The sequence below is a fragment of the Macrobrachium nipponense genome, chromosome 2, assembly GCF_015104395.2.
Source record: "Macrobrachium nipponense isolate FS-2020 chromosome 2, ASM1510439v2, whole genome shotgun sequence".
NCBI classification, from domain to species: domain Eukaryota; kingdom Metazoa; phylum Arthropoda; class Malacostraca; order Decapoda; family Palaemonidae; genus Macrobrachium; species Macrobrachium nipponense.
Window position 1 is genome coordinate 125,581,373 of NC_087201.1, and position 13,578 is coordinate 125,594,950.

Genomic DNA, 13,578 nt, shown 5'->3' on the forward strand with positions numbered 1-13,578 from the left:
GAAAGAAATTTACATGTTACAATATACTAACTTAAGAACCTCCCTTTCAACAATGTTATACACTACAATAAGACTGGTATGACTGATAAGGTTTGGATGCTTTTGACTTTTACTCTTTTATTTGTCAGTGCATCACCAGCACCGATGTTTTAAGACATATTTTCCGTGATGCTTTTAGACAAGAATCCATCTTATTCATCAGGCATTTCAGACCTGTGAGGTTTAGTCTTTAGAAGGAAATATAGAAATTCAGCACCAAAAATAAAATCTTGTGATTCTTAAAATCATATAAGTTCCTGAGTTGATTTCAAATGTACCTTAAATTACAATGCCTTCAACCACAATAAATTTTTTTTAAAATCATACAAAGTTCTAATAAAAATGATAAATATTACTATAATTTATTGAGCTTTGTAGTAATGATGACCCTCAGCATTTGGTCAAGTCCAGCACAAGCACTCAATCCAATTTTATCCGCACACCAATCAAAACTTACTATGGGCTGATCCGAGATTGTTGCGTTTTGAAGTAATTCATTTTTTCCAGCTACTCCAACCTCTGACCCATCATTAAGCTTTTTTGACCTTGAGGCAGGATAAGAATATTTCCATAACATTATAGATCCATTCCCACCTGTGGTTACAAAAATTTCTCGATTCTGTGGTAAATATCTCCCACACCATATTGTTGATTTATGACCTTTTTCTATACACCCGGTAAAACCTTTCTCCTCATGGAGTGTTCGAAGATCAAAAACAAAGAACTTGGACTCTAATGTTGTTGCTAATAACTTATTCATATTAATATCTTTACGATCAAACTCTACCGAACATACACCATTCCTCAAGTTAGTCTCCCAACAAATATTCATTTTACGTAAATCAAACATTTTAACATCACCATTATCAAATCCTGCACACAACACTCGCTCCTCCATAGAATAAGAATTTCCAAAAGCTACACTCCAACAGTCTCGTTTTTCCTGTCCATCTTCTGGTTCTATATTAATGACAGGCTTGTCCTTCTGGCGTGGATCCCAAACTTTTACTAATCCATCACGACTTCCAGTGACAATCTCAGGAGCTCCTGCAATAATTAAAAACAAAGGATTATTATTACAGCACCACATCACTAACCCATTTTCTACAGACTATTGTATAGAAAAATTAGCTTTTAAGTGCATTTTAAAAACAGATTATTTCACTTATGACAGCCTATGAATGTGATTGACAGAATGCCTCGCATACCATAGATTTGCATTTTAGGTACAACAGTTCTTATGGAAGTAATGAATATCATTGCTATAACACCCAGTCATTCCCTTTGCCCAATATACCCTAATTTATATAAATAGTATATCAAATATGAAAGAAATCAAGTTAATGCTAATTACTAGAGTAATTGTGTGACTTGCACAGGTGATTTTCAGTACTACCAGTTCAGTATTGTCCCTTCTTCCTTTAGTTCAAAGGGAGAACTTTTGTCAGATAGTAAGCATCAACAAGCGAAGTATATTTAAAGCATATTAAACTAAATATCATTAATTTTTCATTTGTTGAAGCAATTGCTGTCATTATGGGTTCAATTGAAGAAAATTGTATTTTTCAACTAGTGTTAACTTGTTTAAGCACTGAGTACATTTGCAGTATATCAAAGGTATTTTGTATTTTTTCACTTTGTTGGGTTACATCAGTATCAATTAAGGATAATGGATGACACTAATTAGAATAGCTGGTTAGCCTCTGTAAGCTAACAAGCAGTCAGTTCTTTGCTAACTTGAAACTTTTAGCCAATTAAATTATTCAGATAAACTATCAAGAACTCTTAAAATTAAGTCTATTATTCCTCTATCTTCCAACAATGTGCTTTTCTTTTTCAGCTTGGCATCAACATACTCATTTGGTAGTACAGTACTGTATTTTGTTCATTAATCTAATAACATTTTCGTGTATTGGGTTATTATGTCCTCTGCACTGAGTAAATGTGTCTCACTGACAACTATTCTGTTGTCTGCAGATTTTGTACACTAAACCACACAAAAAAAATTAAAAAGACTACCCAAAACCAAGCGAAAGTTAGATACATACTTGCAGTAATGCTCAGAAGGACATGCAGTGCAACTGCCCCTAATCACGAAACAATACTAAATTTAAAAAGTAAATGAAATCAACATTATACCAATCAAAGAATGAAAAACCTGTATAGAAATTTCATGCATTATGAAAAGTGAGGGAATAATGATAATAGCTAAATCCTGAGAGCACAACACTACACCATATTTTCCAGTCTCTCATGACAATACGTAATTAGTAATTGAGGCATCTAATAAGAACCAGTTCTGTACATTGAGAGCACTTGGATTTTGATACGTACAAGGTGCAACTGAAATCTGTTAAAAGGGGGAGAATGGATCTGTATGAAAACCATACCAGGCATTATAAACAAAAATGGTATTTTTGTGCATTTTTTTTTTTTTTTTTATAATTTGCTCATCATTTTTTAATGCCAAAACAAAGAAGTTTTGGCTAGCTGGGTAAGCTTTGTAATTTTGTGTGTTGTGCTTGTCTTTATATTTAATTCTCTTCGTTATGTTGCGTGGCGTACTTACGAGTTCTTATTCTCTCTCTTCTTCTATTTCTTTTCGTGGTTACGGGTAATGTTTGAAAGGTTATTTGTCATATGGGCTAACCTTCATCTATCACTAGTTACGGTTGAGTTTCTTCTCTCGTAGGAACATTTAGTTTATTTATTCTTCACTAAGTCTCTCAAGAGGTAATTCATATGTTAAAAACAGGGGTTGGATATCTTTGGGAAACTGGGCAAGTTAAACACCACTTCATAAAAATTACTTATAATTGGAATAAACACAGTTTACACACTACTACACTACACTGGAACAGAGTGAGAAGGAACACAGCCTCCTCGTATAAGGTCTGGTTCTTGACTGCTTTTCTCTAGCACTTCAAATGAAGTTTCGACCTAACTACTTCAATTAGCTCCTCCTCAAATGTCCTTTAGGACACCTCCTACTTCTTCATGAATGGCTTTCATTACTTCCAGTGCCACCTCTAGATTCGTCTGATTGGTTTCGTCCCTCGACGGTAGCCACCCACTGAAGGAGTCAAAGTTCAACTTTTCTGGTGAGGTTAGCACCTTACTGTTTTCCAAAACAAGTGCCAATTGTTTTGGTCTGGTTTACGAAACTGCTATTCGTGCAGTCTTATGCTGTACACATCTACTCCCTTTTCTACCTTAACTTCTGGTAGATCCTTCATCACTCTACTTTCACTATATATATTCTACCAGTGGTTTTCCTAACTAAGTTTTCCCTAGCTATTTCTAGACAGACTCTTGTTGTTTCCTAACATGTGCTTTCTTCTAATATTTGTTTATACTTTTTAGTAATGCCAGGACAAAGAAGTTTTGGCTAGCTTGGTAAGCTTTGTTAACAAGTGTATACTGCCAATCACAACAGACAGTTCATCTTGTACACCGCTGATGAAGATCCTCTGAAGTAGCCTTACACCTGAGTCACTGCTCTCCAAGAAAGATCTCTCACTTGAAAGTGACACTGGACAGGCCTCCAGACATGAAAAGATAAAAGATCCTACCAATTGGTGGTATTTCACGAGGTTGGCAGGGAAGGGTGTGCTAAGGTGGAATCTCTCTTGGCATTGCTGAGAGAAGAGAAAAAAAACCCTGGAGCCACTCCACTTGGGGCCACAAGGAGCTATTAGGGTCATCCAAAGACTTTGGAACAGGCAGAACAGGGGAAATGCATAAACTCCCAGGTTGTTCCCTCTGGGACCATTGAACAGACCTCTAGCTTCCTGTTGAACAGTGTAGCAGAGAGGTCTAACATGAGTGTTCTTCAAGTAGACAGAGGAGACAATAGAATAACCCAGGGGATGCCGTATGATGATATGCTCTGCGCAAATACATTCTACACATTCTTCCAAAGAAACATGCATTCCAACAGAGATGTCCTATGATCATAGGACAAAGGCCCCCTTTTTAACAATGGAACCATCATGGTGACATTCCTGAGCAATATAGCGCAATGCTAGACAGACCTTAAATCTTGCAGACATGAACAACTAGGATATTGAGACAATACTGGTCTGGTTACTTGGATATATAAAGCTAAGCTGAGTTAGGAATTGTATCCAATCTAACCTAACCCAATCCCAAACTCTTGAAGTAGTCAAGAAGCAGAGGAACATGCTTCAGGATATTATGAGCAGGTCTGATAAAAATAAGCTTGAACCAGCTAAGATAGGCTAAGAACACCAACACTTGGGCTTGGCCAGGATGGTATAGACAGGTTTGAACTAGCTATGCTAGGCCTAAAACTCAAACACTTAGGATATGGCCTAGTGGGCCAAACTGTGGGCCATGGGTTATTTATAAGGTGGGCCATGGACAAAAATGTAGAATTTAAAGTTAAATAAACAATATAAAAAGATAAAAATAAAAGTATACTTTCTTTCATCTGGACCTATAATTATAAAAAAAAATGACAAATTTTCTAGGACAATTTGTATTTTTCATAGCTACAAACCTGAGGTCTTAACAAAAGGATATTTTCTAGCACCTAGCTGGATCTGGTTAAAACGCAGATGAAAGCAAGGAATCTTGTGATATCTGGCTACACATTAGTAAATCAGGTGAAGAGTGGTCAAAGATGCACCTACGCCACAGCGTCAAGTCTTTCCCAACTCAGGATGTCTTAACAAACAGAGGGGTGGCTCGAGGTGGGCAGTATAATGATAAGACCTCAGGTTTGTAGCTATCAAAATACAAATTGTCTAAGAAATTTTGTCATTTGTTCATACGCGAACAAACCTTTGGTCTTAACAATAAGATACTCATACTTAGAGGGAGGTACAAGACATCCTACACCGGCTGGGGGCCTACCCACCAGTCCAACTCCAGAAGAAATGACTTCTGGAGAGGGAGAAGCCCGTTGAGAAGCTAGATGATTGATATCTAACCACTCAGACCCTGAATAACGTACAATATATGGGAGAATCATTGTATAGGGAACCATAGATAATCTTTGACTGTCCAAAAGCAAACCAATACACCAGGGTTTGTACTACTCCCAACTCATCCTTGCCAAGGAGTGGAGCATATGATACCGAATAGAGGGTTTGATATTCATATATTAAGCGACCAAACTATCAGTATGACTACATTACTCACCTGTATTAGACCAGTCCAGAGAGTGATGTGTCTATTCCTTAACCCGCCTGAAGAAAGAAGGAAAGGTACAAGAGAAAGGAGGAGACCAGCAAACTCACTCCTGAGCATCACCACCCACAAAGTCATTCAGTGATGGAATGGAAAACGAAGTGAACCTGTCATCGTGCACGGAGGGATTTAGGGTCTCAGCCACGAATTCCGGGACAATTTTGAAGGACACCGACCCCTAACCCCTGGGGTGCTTCACATCATAGCTCAAGACCATAAAGCTCTCCTACCCTCTTGAAAGATGCCAAAGCCAGAAGGAAAACTGTCTTGAGCGTCAAGTTCCTGTCAGTTGAGCGACGCAAGGGCTCATACGGACTCTTAGTGAAGCTCTTGAGAACCAAGGAAAAATCCCACGTCGGAGGCTTGAGCTCCCTAGGAGAACTCGACTGCTCAAACCCCTTAACTAGCAAGAAAAGTTCCCAGGAAGAGATGCCCATACCTTTAAGGCATAACACCAAACTTAAGGCCGCCCTTAAGCCTCTAATGGCAGAAACGGACAAACGTCTCTCGTCTCAGAGGAAGGTTAAAAAGTGCTATTCGCTGAAGAGAGGTTGCGAGTGGAGAAAAACCCTGTCTACGACACCAATCACAATAGATTGCCCAATTGCCTTGGTAAACCGCAGAGGTCGACTTTCCAAGACTGCTGGACATATGACCCAATGTTCTCTGAGAAAAGTCTCTCACTCTGAGGAGATACTTGACAGCCTCCAACCGTGAAGAGACAGGGATTCTACTGACTGGTGGAACCTTTCCACATGCAGCTGACACAGGAGATGCTGCCAAGGGGGAATTTTCCTCAGAACCTCTGACAAGAACAGCAGATCTGGGAACCATTCCACCTGAGGCCACAGAGGGGCTACCAAAGTCATCCTGAGACCCTGTGAACTCATTAGCCTGTTCAGAACTTATGGATCAAACAAAGGGAGGGAAGGCATACACCTCCAGGTTGTCCCAGGGATGTTGGAATGCATCCTCTGCTAACGCTAAAGGGTCTGGGACCACTGAACAGAATATCTTCAGCTTCCTATTGAAGCGAGTCGCAAAAAGGTCGAGCATGGGTTCTCCCCCAAGCCTGGAAGAGCTTGTCTGCTACCACTTGATGAAGGGACCACTCTGTGCCTAGGATCTGATCCCAACGACTGAGTTTGCCTGCGACCACATTCCATTTGCCTATGATATACCTGGCTGAGAGCTCTACCGAATTGCTGACTGCCCACTAGTGAACCTCGACGGTCAAGGCGTGAAGTTGATGAGAAACCAGGCCTCCCTGCTTGTTCACATAGGCTACCACCATGGGGTTGTCCGACATGAAAACGACAGAATGACATACCATCTCCCAAAACTCCTTCAGACCCAGGAAGGCTGCCTTCAACTCCAAGACGATATGATGTTGCTGTTTGTCCTCCAAACTCCAAACGTCTGAAGCAATGAGGCCGCCTAAATGAACCCCCCAACCTGCGAGGGAGGCGTCTGAGAACAGAAGGAAGTCCAGTGGAAAAGAACGCAGGGGGACACCCTTCGAAGATTCCGAACATCCAACCACCAACAAAGACCACCAACAAAGGTCTTTCACTTCCAGAGACAGAGGAACCATTAACAAGGGTGAGTCCCCTCCCGGAGACCAGAATTCTCCCAGTCTCCATTGCTGAGACAGAAGATGCAGATGCCCATGAGGGACCAGCTTCTCCAGGGGAGACACATCCAGAAGAACCTGCCACTGATGAGCTGGCTAATGTCGTTCCAACAGGAAGTTGCGCGCCACCACTTGCAACTTCCCCAATCTCTGATCCGACGAAAAAAATTTTGCAACTGCCGTATCGATGACCATACCCAGGTATAGAATCCTTTGACTACGATGTCCAGTTCCAGACAGAACCGAAGTAAACTATCCCTGACCTGCAGCAGCTTTTCCCTGGAAACTGCCAAGACCAACCAATAGTCAAGGTACCTCAGCAAACGGATCCCCTGAGCATACGCCCAACTTGACGCGGGAGAGTAGACCCTTGTGAACACTTGAGGGGCTGTTGTCAGCCCGAAGCATAGGACTTTGAACTCGAAGACCTTGTCCCCGAGAGAGAAGCAAAGGAACTTCCTGGACATCGGATGAATAGGGATTTGGAAGTATGTGTCCCTTAAGTCTATCGACAGCATGAAGTCGCCTTCCCTCACTGCTGCCAACACTGAATGCAGGATCTCCATTTTGAACCGTGTCTTCCTGATGAAGTGATTCAAGGTGGATAAGTCGATCACAGGTCTCCAACCTCCCAACGTCTTGGGCGCCAAGAAGATGGGACTGTAAAACCCCGAAAACGGACGCATCACTTCCTCTATCACATCCTTGTCCAGCATCTTCTGCACTTCCTCCCGAAGAGCCAAGAACTTCAGAGAATCTGGAGGATATGCCTTCCAGAGCTACGGCTTGTCCGATAGATGAGGAGAGTAGTCGAATGGCAGTAGATACCCCACCTGAAGGACATCTACCAACCACTTCTCCACCCCATAACTCTGCCACTTGGCCCAATGGCCTGCCAGGCACCCCCTTACCCATGGTACAGGAAAGGGAGAGGTGCCTAACCTACTGACGGCCCCCCTTTACCTCTGCTCCTTGGGCCCCTTCTTGGCTTAAAGGAACAAGAGCGAAAGGGACGTTGGTCCTCTGACCTAGGCTGACTTGAACGGGAAGGCCCTGCCAAAATCGAACTCCTAGACGGCCTACCAGGCGACGATCTTCTTGACTGCTGCTGGACAGGGGGAGGAGGAGGAGCCGGACGTCTCCGAGGACAAGACTCCAACACTTCGTCTTGGCAACAAGTCTTGCTCAGCAACCATACATGTTCATGAGGATATCCAGACTCCCCTCCTCTCCCGTGAACATTGCCAACCCCTCGCCATAGTGTCACCGGAATTCCCGAAGCCCATCCGCTCAGTTTCCTGCCTCTGCCATGAAATCACCTACAGCTATTTAAGGACTATTTTCTTCAGCACTTCAGCGACATCCTCATATCCAAGAAGGATCTACAAACCCAGCCACTAAAGAAAATGGCAGGCCCTCCAATGAGGATTCACCTGAAACCTGGTGCTACACCATTCGCTGTACATACACCCAGGCCCATTCCGTTCGCTCTCAAAGATCAAGTGAAAGAACTTGACTCCTTGGTGCAACAAGGAATCATCAGACCAGCAGGCCACGAACCCTCTGAATGGTGCCACCCCATGGTCTTGGTACCCAAGGACAAAGGTGTGCGCATAACTGTGGATCACACCCACCTAAATTCTCAGGTAGCCCGCCCTACACACCCATCACCAACGCCCCATGATGCCGTCCGCAACATCTCTCCTACTGCTAAGTACTTCACCACAGCGGATGCCCCTGCATGACTATTGGCAAATGGAGTTGGCAGAAGAGGACCACCACCTGACTACATTTATGACTCCGTATGGAAGATTCCAGCACTGTCGCGGCCCAATGGGATTTTCAGCAACAGGTGATGCATACTGCCTCCGTGGAGATATGGCACTACAAGGTGTTCCCAACTGTGTGAAGGTTGTAGATGACATCCTCCTTTCTGACGAGGATCTCCCTTCCCACCTACAACACATGCACCAAATGCTGACCAGATGCCGTCATTATGGCATCACCCTCAAAAAGGACAAATTCACCGTAGCCGCCGCCAAAGTTAACTTTTGTGGTTATGTCTTATCATCTGATGGGTATTTGGCAGCGAGACCTGAAACAATGGTATCAGCTATACCAGTGACTTCCCTACCTAACTGTCCAATGTCACAGACGTCAGGTCGTTTATGGGCCTTGTCAATCAACTTGCCGACTTCACTCCAGACATCGCAGCAGCAGTACAGCCCCTACGCCCACTTATGAGCCCCAAACGCTCATTCGTCTGGACACCCGACCATGAGCGAGCATTTAAGTAAGTCAAGACAGCTCTGACTTCACCACCTGTCCTAACACCCTTCAATCCTGCTTTGCCAGTGGTTCTACAAAAAGATGCCTCATGCCTATACGGTCTTGGCTATGCCCTACTTCAAGATAATGGCTGAGGTCAGATGCGTCTCGTCCAGTGCGGCTCTCGTTTCCTTACAGATACAGACTCGCTACGCCACCATAGAGCTGGAGCTACTTGCAGTCACTTGGACTATAGCTAAGTGTCGCCTATACTTGTCTGGACTTCAACATTTCACCTTAATGACTGACCATCGTCCCTTAATACCGATTCTCAATCACTACACTTTGGATGCCATTGAGAATCCACACCTTCAACGCCTCAAGATGAAAGTGGCCCCCTACATCTTCACTGCAGTATAGCGTGCAGGGAAATAACTTTGCATACCAGACGCCCTGTCACGCTCCCCAACCAGTTGCCCCACACCTGGAGATGAAGAGGAGTGCACTACTTCGACTGCACATGTCAGGCGTATCATTGCCAGCACTGCCACCTCCACTGACGACCAGGCAACAGGACCCATCATCAAAGAAGATAAGTCTCTACAAGAAATACGCATGGCCGCATCTCAGGATAAAGATTACAGTCGTCTCGTTCACTATGTCTCCAACGGCTTTCCTACCAACCGCTACGATCCCCACGCTTCCGCCCTCCTGTATTGGAAGCTGCGGGACAACCTTTACATGGATGGAGAGTTAGTAATGTATGGACCCCAGATCGTCATCCCTGCAGCCCTCCGAACACCAACCCAAACACTCATAACAGAAGGTTCATGTACGTGTTCACACATGTTAAAGTAGAAGGCCGTGCAAAGCACACACACGTCGATGCGACAGATGTATTTCAAACTATAAGATACAGAGCAAGAATCTCTTGGAGGCGAATCACGAACAGCATCATCGGGAGAAAAGGCAAACGCACCAGGTGAACCACTTCCATATCAACAACCATCGATCTTTTCACTGGCGCCGTAACACATTTACGACAATGAGCAGGCACTGGAGCAGAAGCGGCGGAGGACAAATCACCAACATCCACTCATACGTGCGAGGCTGCTACACGTCCGTGTACTGAAGTAGGGGACAACAAAGCAACAGCAGACTGCACAAGGGAGATCTGACTTTGCAATACTGAGGATGGATCCCTCCCACTGAAACTGCTTCCACAAACACCATCGACGCCCTGAGCAAAGGAAAAAGAAGCGCAAGGAGCAGCAGACAAAGCACTACCACTCTCAGGAACACGGACGTGCAAGGAAGTGAGCAGCAGCAGGCGATGGACTCTTCTGTTGCTGACAAAGAAATTGCAGTCCTTAATCCTTCAATGCCTCATACGCCGACACAATGGAGAAGAAGGCAACACAGGGAAAGAAGACACCTCTCCTTCATTACACACCCTCTTAGCAGGATAAGAGGGAAGAGACGCATCACGCTTGCTCACAGTCCTCTAAGCAGAGGAGGCAGCAAACCTATCCCTAAAACACGAGTCCAATCTCTTGAGAATCGCCTGACATAAAGCCTTGGATGGATCCGCTAGAGAGGACGCAGACGTCATAGTTGGAAGAGGATACGTCACAGGAGCAAACAATGATGACACAAGAGCGAGAGGCAGCGCAGCAGTCCCAACCAACGACACCGACGTGGCTGGGAGTGACGTCATCAATGGAGCTGGGAATGACGTCACAACCTCCCCTTGACCGATATCATAATCCCCAACAGCGCACTACAAGATGGCTGACCATGGGGACCAACGTAGAGAAGGCCAGGGGGAGGCCGGCCTGAGGAGGGGAAATAGCCCCCATGAGGTACGTCCACAACCCCTCCAAGGAGGGAGAACCCAGTAGACCAAGCAACCCCCAGAGTGCCACCATTTTGGACGCCTCCAACTCTAAAACAAAAGAAACAGATGAAATAGCCTCCTCCCTCCCAGGAAGCATATTAATACCTGAGGAAGAGGGGACAACATTACAGGCGGCCCGCTGTTAACGGCACGATTGCTCAACGGCGAATCTGTTTTACAGCTGTCGTCAAAAATATTAATTAAAAAAATATGGGATTTTAAGGTATTTTTACGGCACAATTTTCGCTCAACAGCGCCGCTAGCGCCGTTATGTCTAACAAGTACATACATTTGTAGAAATACAGTTCAGCCCATTAAGGTTATGCAAATGATATTAAAAAATTGTATTGAGTTATTACATAGGTATTAGGGTAAAATATGACGCTGTTCTATGCCAAAAATAGAGTTAAATGAGTGCAAATTTAGCTATGGATGATTCAATTTATAAATGTTCACGCTTTAATGTTTAAAATGTGTATGAAAATGTATTACGTCTAGGTATTTATATTTCTGTACATAAATATGATACAAAGGCAGCTTTCGAAACTGCCCTTCACGTTATCAAATATAATTTTTCATGTTCATTCTTGTAAGCCGACGCCTGCCGCTCTTCCGAAAATATAGTTTAAAAAGTGTAAATATGACAATTTGTCGAAAATTGCATTTTTCCTAACTATACAAACCTGAGGTCCTTTAACAATAGGAAGTAGCTAGCGGCAGCTGGAACGGTCGTAAGCTTCGAACAAGGGGAGAACGGTAGTTAACTGCTTGTCCGATCGTCGTGCGGAGGTAAACAAATCACTTTTGCTTTTGGCCCATGCAAAATACGCAGAGTGAGGGGTGGCATGAGGAGGGACTATATGTAAAGGACCTCAGGTTTGTATAGTTAGGAAAAATGCAATTTTCGACAAATTGTCATTTGTTCCGATACGTAATACAAACCATCGGTCCTTTAACAATAGGAAGACTCACTTCTTGGTGGGAGGAATCTGAGTCTTTTAGATGAACAGACTGGTGTTCGTCCATCCCTGGAATGCCTCCCTGGTCGTAAGAGCGAGGGAGGGATCCAAGCCTCTGTCCGATTGATCGGGGTGTGCACCGCAGGATCAATGGTCAGACCTCTGGGCCGAGTACTAAGAGAGAGGCAAGCGTATCTCTTCGTACCAGCATTGTAAGAACTTTTTCCTGTACATAAGCAAATATAAAGTAATGGGTTTGTCTCATGTAGGCATCCACTTCCTCCCCCTTGTAGGAGGAAGTGGTGGATATACGCTCCTATCCCTAGTTAAAGAGATAGGATGGAGCTCGGTCGAGTAGCTTACCTGCATCTGACTCCCTTCCAGCGTGGTAACGACCGTATCCCTCTGCCCACAGGTAGAGGTAGGGAAAAATGGTGAAGAGAAGCCAGTCACACTCTCATTCGCACATTCATTCTCCCAGTCATACCAGGAATCGATGCTGTTCTGCCTGCTCGGGTGCTGGGTAAGCTTACACAACGTGTTGAGCAGCCACCACAGGTCCCAAGGAAAAAGTATCCAAGGACTTGTGGGCAATATCCCGAAGGTAGAAGGAACGTGAAGGTGGTCTGGTTGGCCCAGACACCTGCCTTCAGGACCTGCGCCACGGAGAAGTTCTTACGGAACGCTAAGGAGGGTCCGATACCTCTGACTTCATGGGCTCTCGGTCGGAGCGTACGGATGTCGTCGCTACCATCAGCCTCGTACGCTCTCCTGATCACCTCACGTAGCCAGAAAGAAAGCGTGTTCTTGGAAACTTCTTTCTTGGTAACCCCAGTGCTAACGAAGAGGAGTCGACACTCAGGCCTGAGGTGCCGAGTTCTCTTCAGATAGCGCCGTAGCGCCCTCACAGGACAAAGCAGCATCTCATCCGCATCGTTATCGGTGAAGCCCAGAAGGGAGGGGATCGTGAAAGACTCCGAACCTGTCGTCAGGGATCGCGGGACGGATTCTGAGTCTTGGCTACGAAGTTCGGGACGAAATCGAGCGTCACAGATCCCCAGCCTCTGGTGTGTTTAACATCATAAGAAAGACCATGTAGTTCCCCTACTCTCTTTTGCCGATGCAGGGCCAGCAAGAAGAGGGTCTTGAGGGTCAGATCCCTGTCTGACGACTCTCGGAGTGGCTCGAAGGGTCTTTGAGTCAAATTCCTAAGGACGAGAGTCACATACCACGCAGGGGGCCTGAGTTCCCCGGGTGGGCAAGAACCTTTCGAAGCTCCTCATTAGCAAGGAGATCTCGAACGAGTTCGAGATGTCCAGTCCGCCCCTCAGCTTTAGGACGAGCGCCAGTGCTGCTCTATATCCTTTAACTGTGGGTACTGAGAGGAGCTTCTTCTCGGCGAAGAATCACGAGGAAATCCGCTACCTGCTGAAGAGTGGCTCTGAGAGGAGACAGACCCTGTCTACGACACCAACCACAGAAGACGGCCCACTTCCCCTGGTACACAGCTGCAGAGGACTGTCGGACGTGTCCAGCCATCTCTGTTGCTGCGCTACGAGAAAAGCCTC

At 44.9% G+C, this 13,578-nt stretch overlaps 1 protein-coding gene across 1 annotated transcript in view; it reads right to left on the minus strand.

Moving 5' to 3' along the window:
• Nucleotides 1-262: 262 nt before the first annotated feature.
• LOC135220970 (dynein axonemal assembly factor 10-like) overlaps nt 263-13,578 on the minus strand; it is a 103,911-nt gene continuing 90,595 nt past the window's right edge. The window contains exon 4 of the mRNA XM_064258648.1: nt 263-1,086. Coding sequence (XP_064114718.1) covers nt 395-1,086 — 692 coding nt within the window. The 3' untranslated portion in view covers nt 263-394. The remainder of the gene's footprint in view (nt 1,087-13,578) is intronic.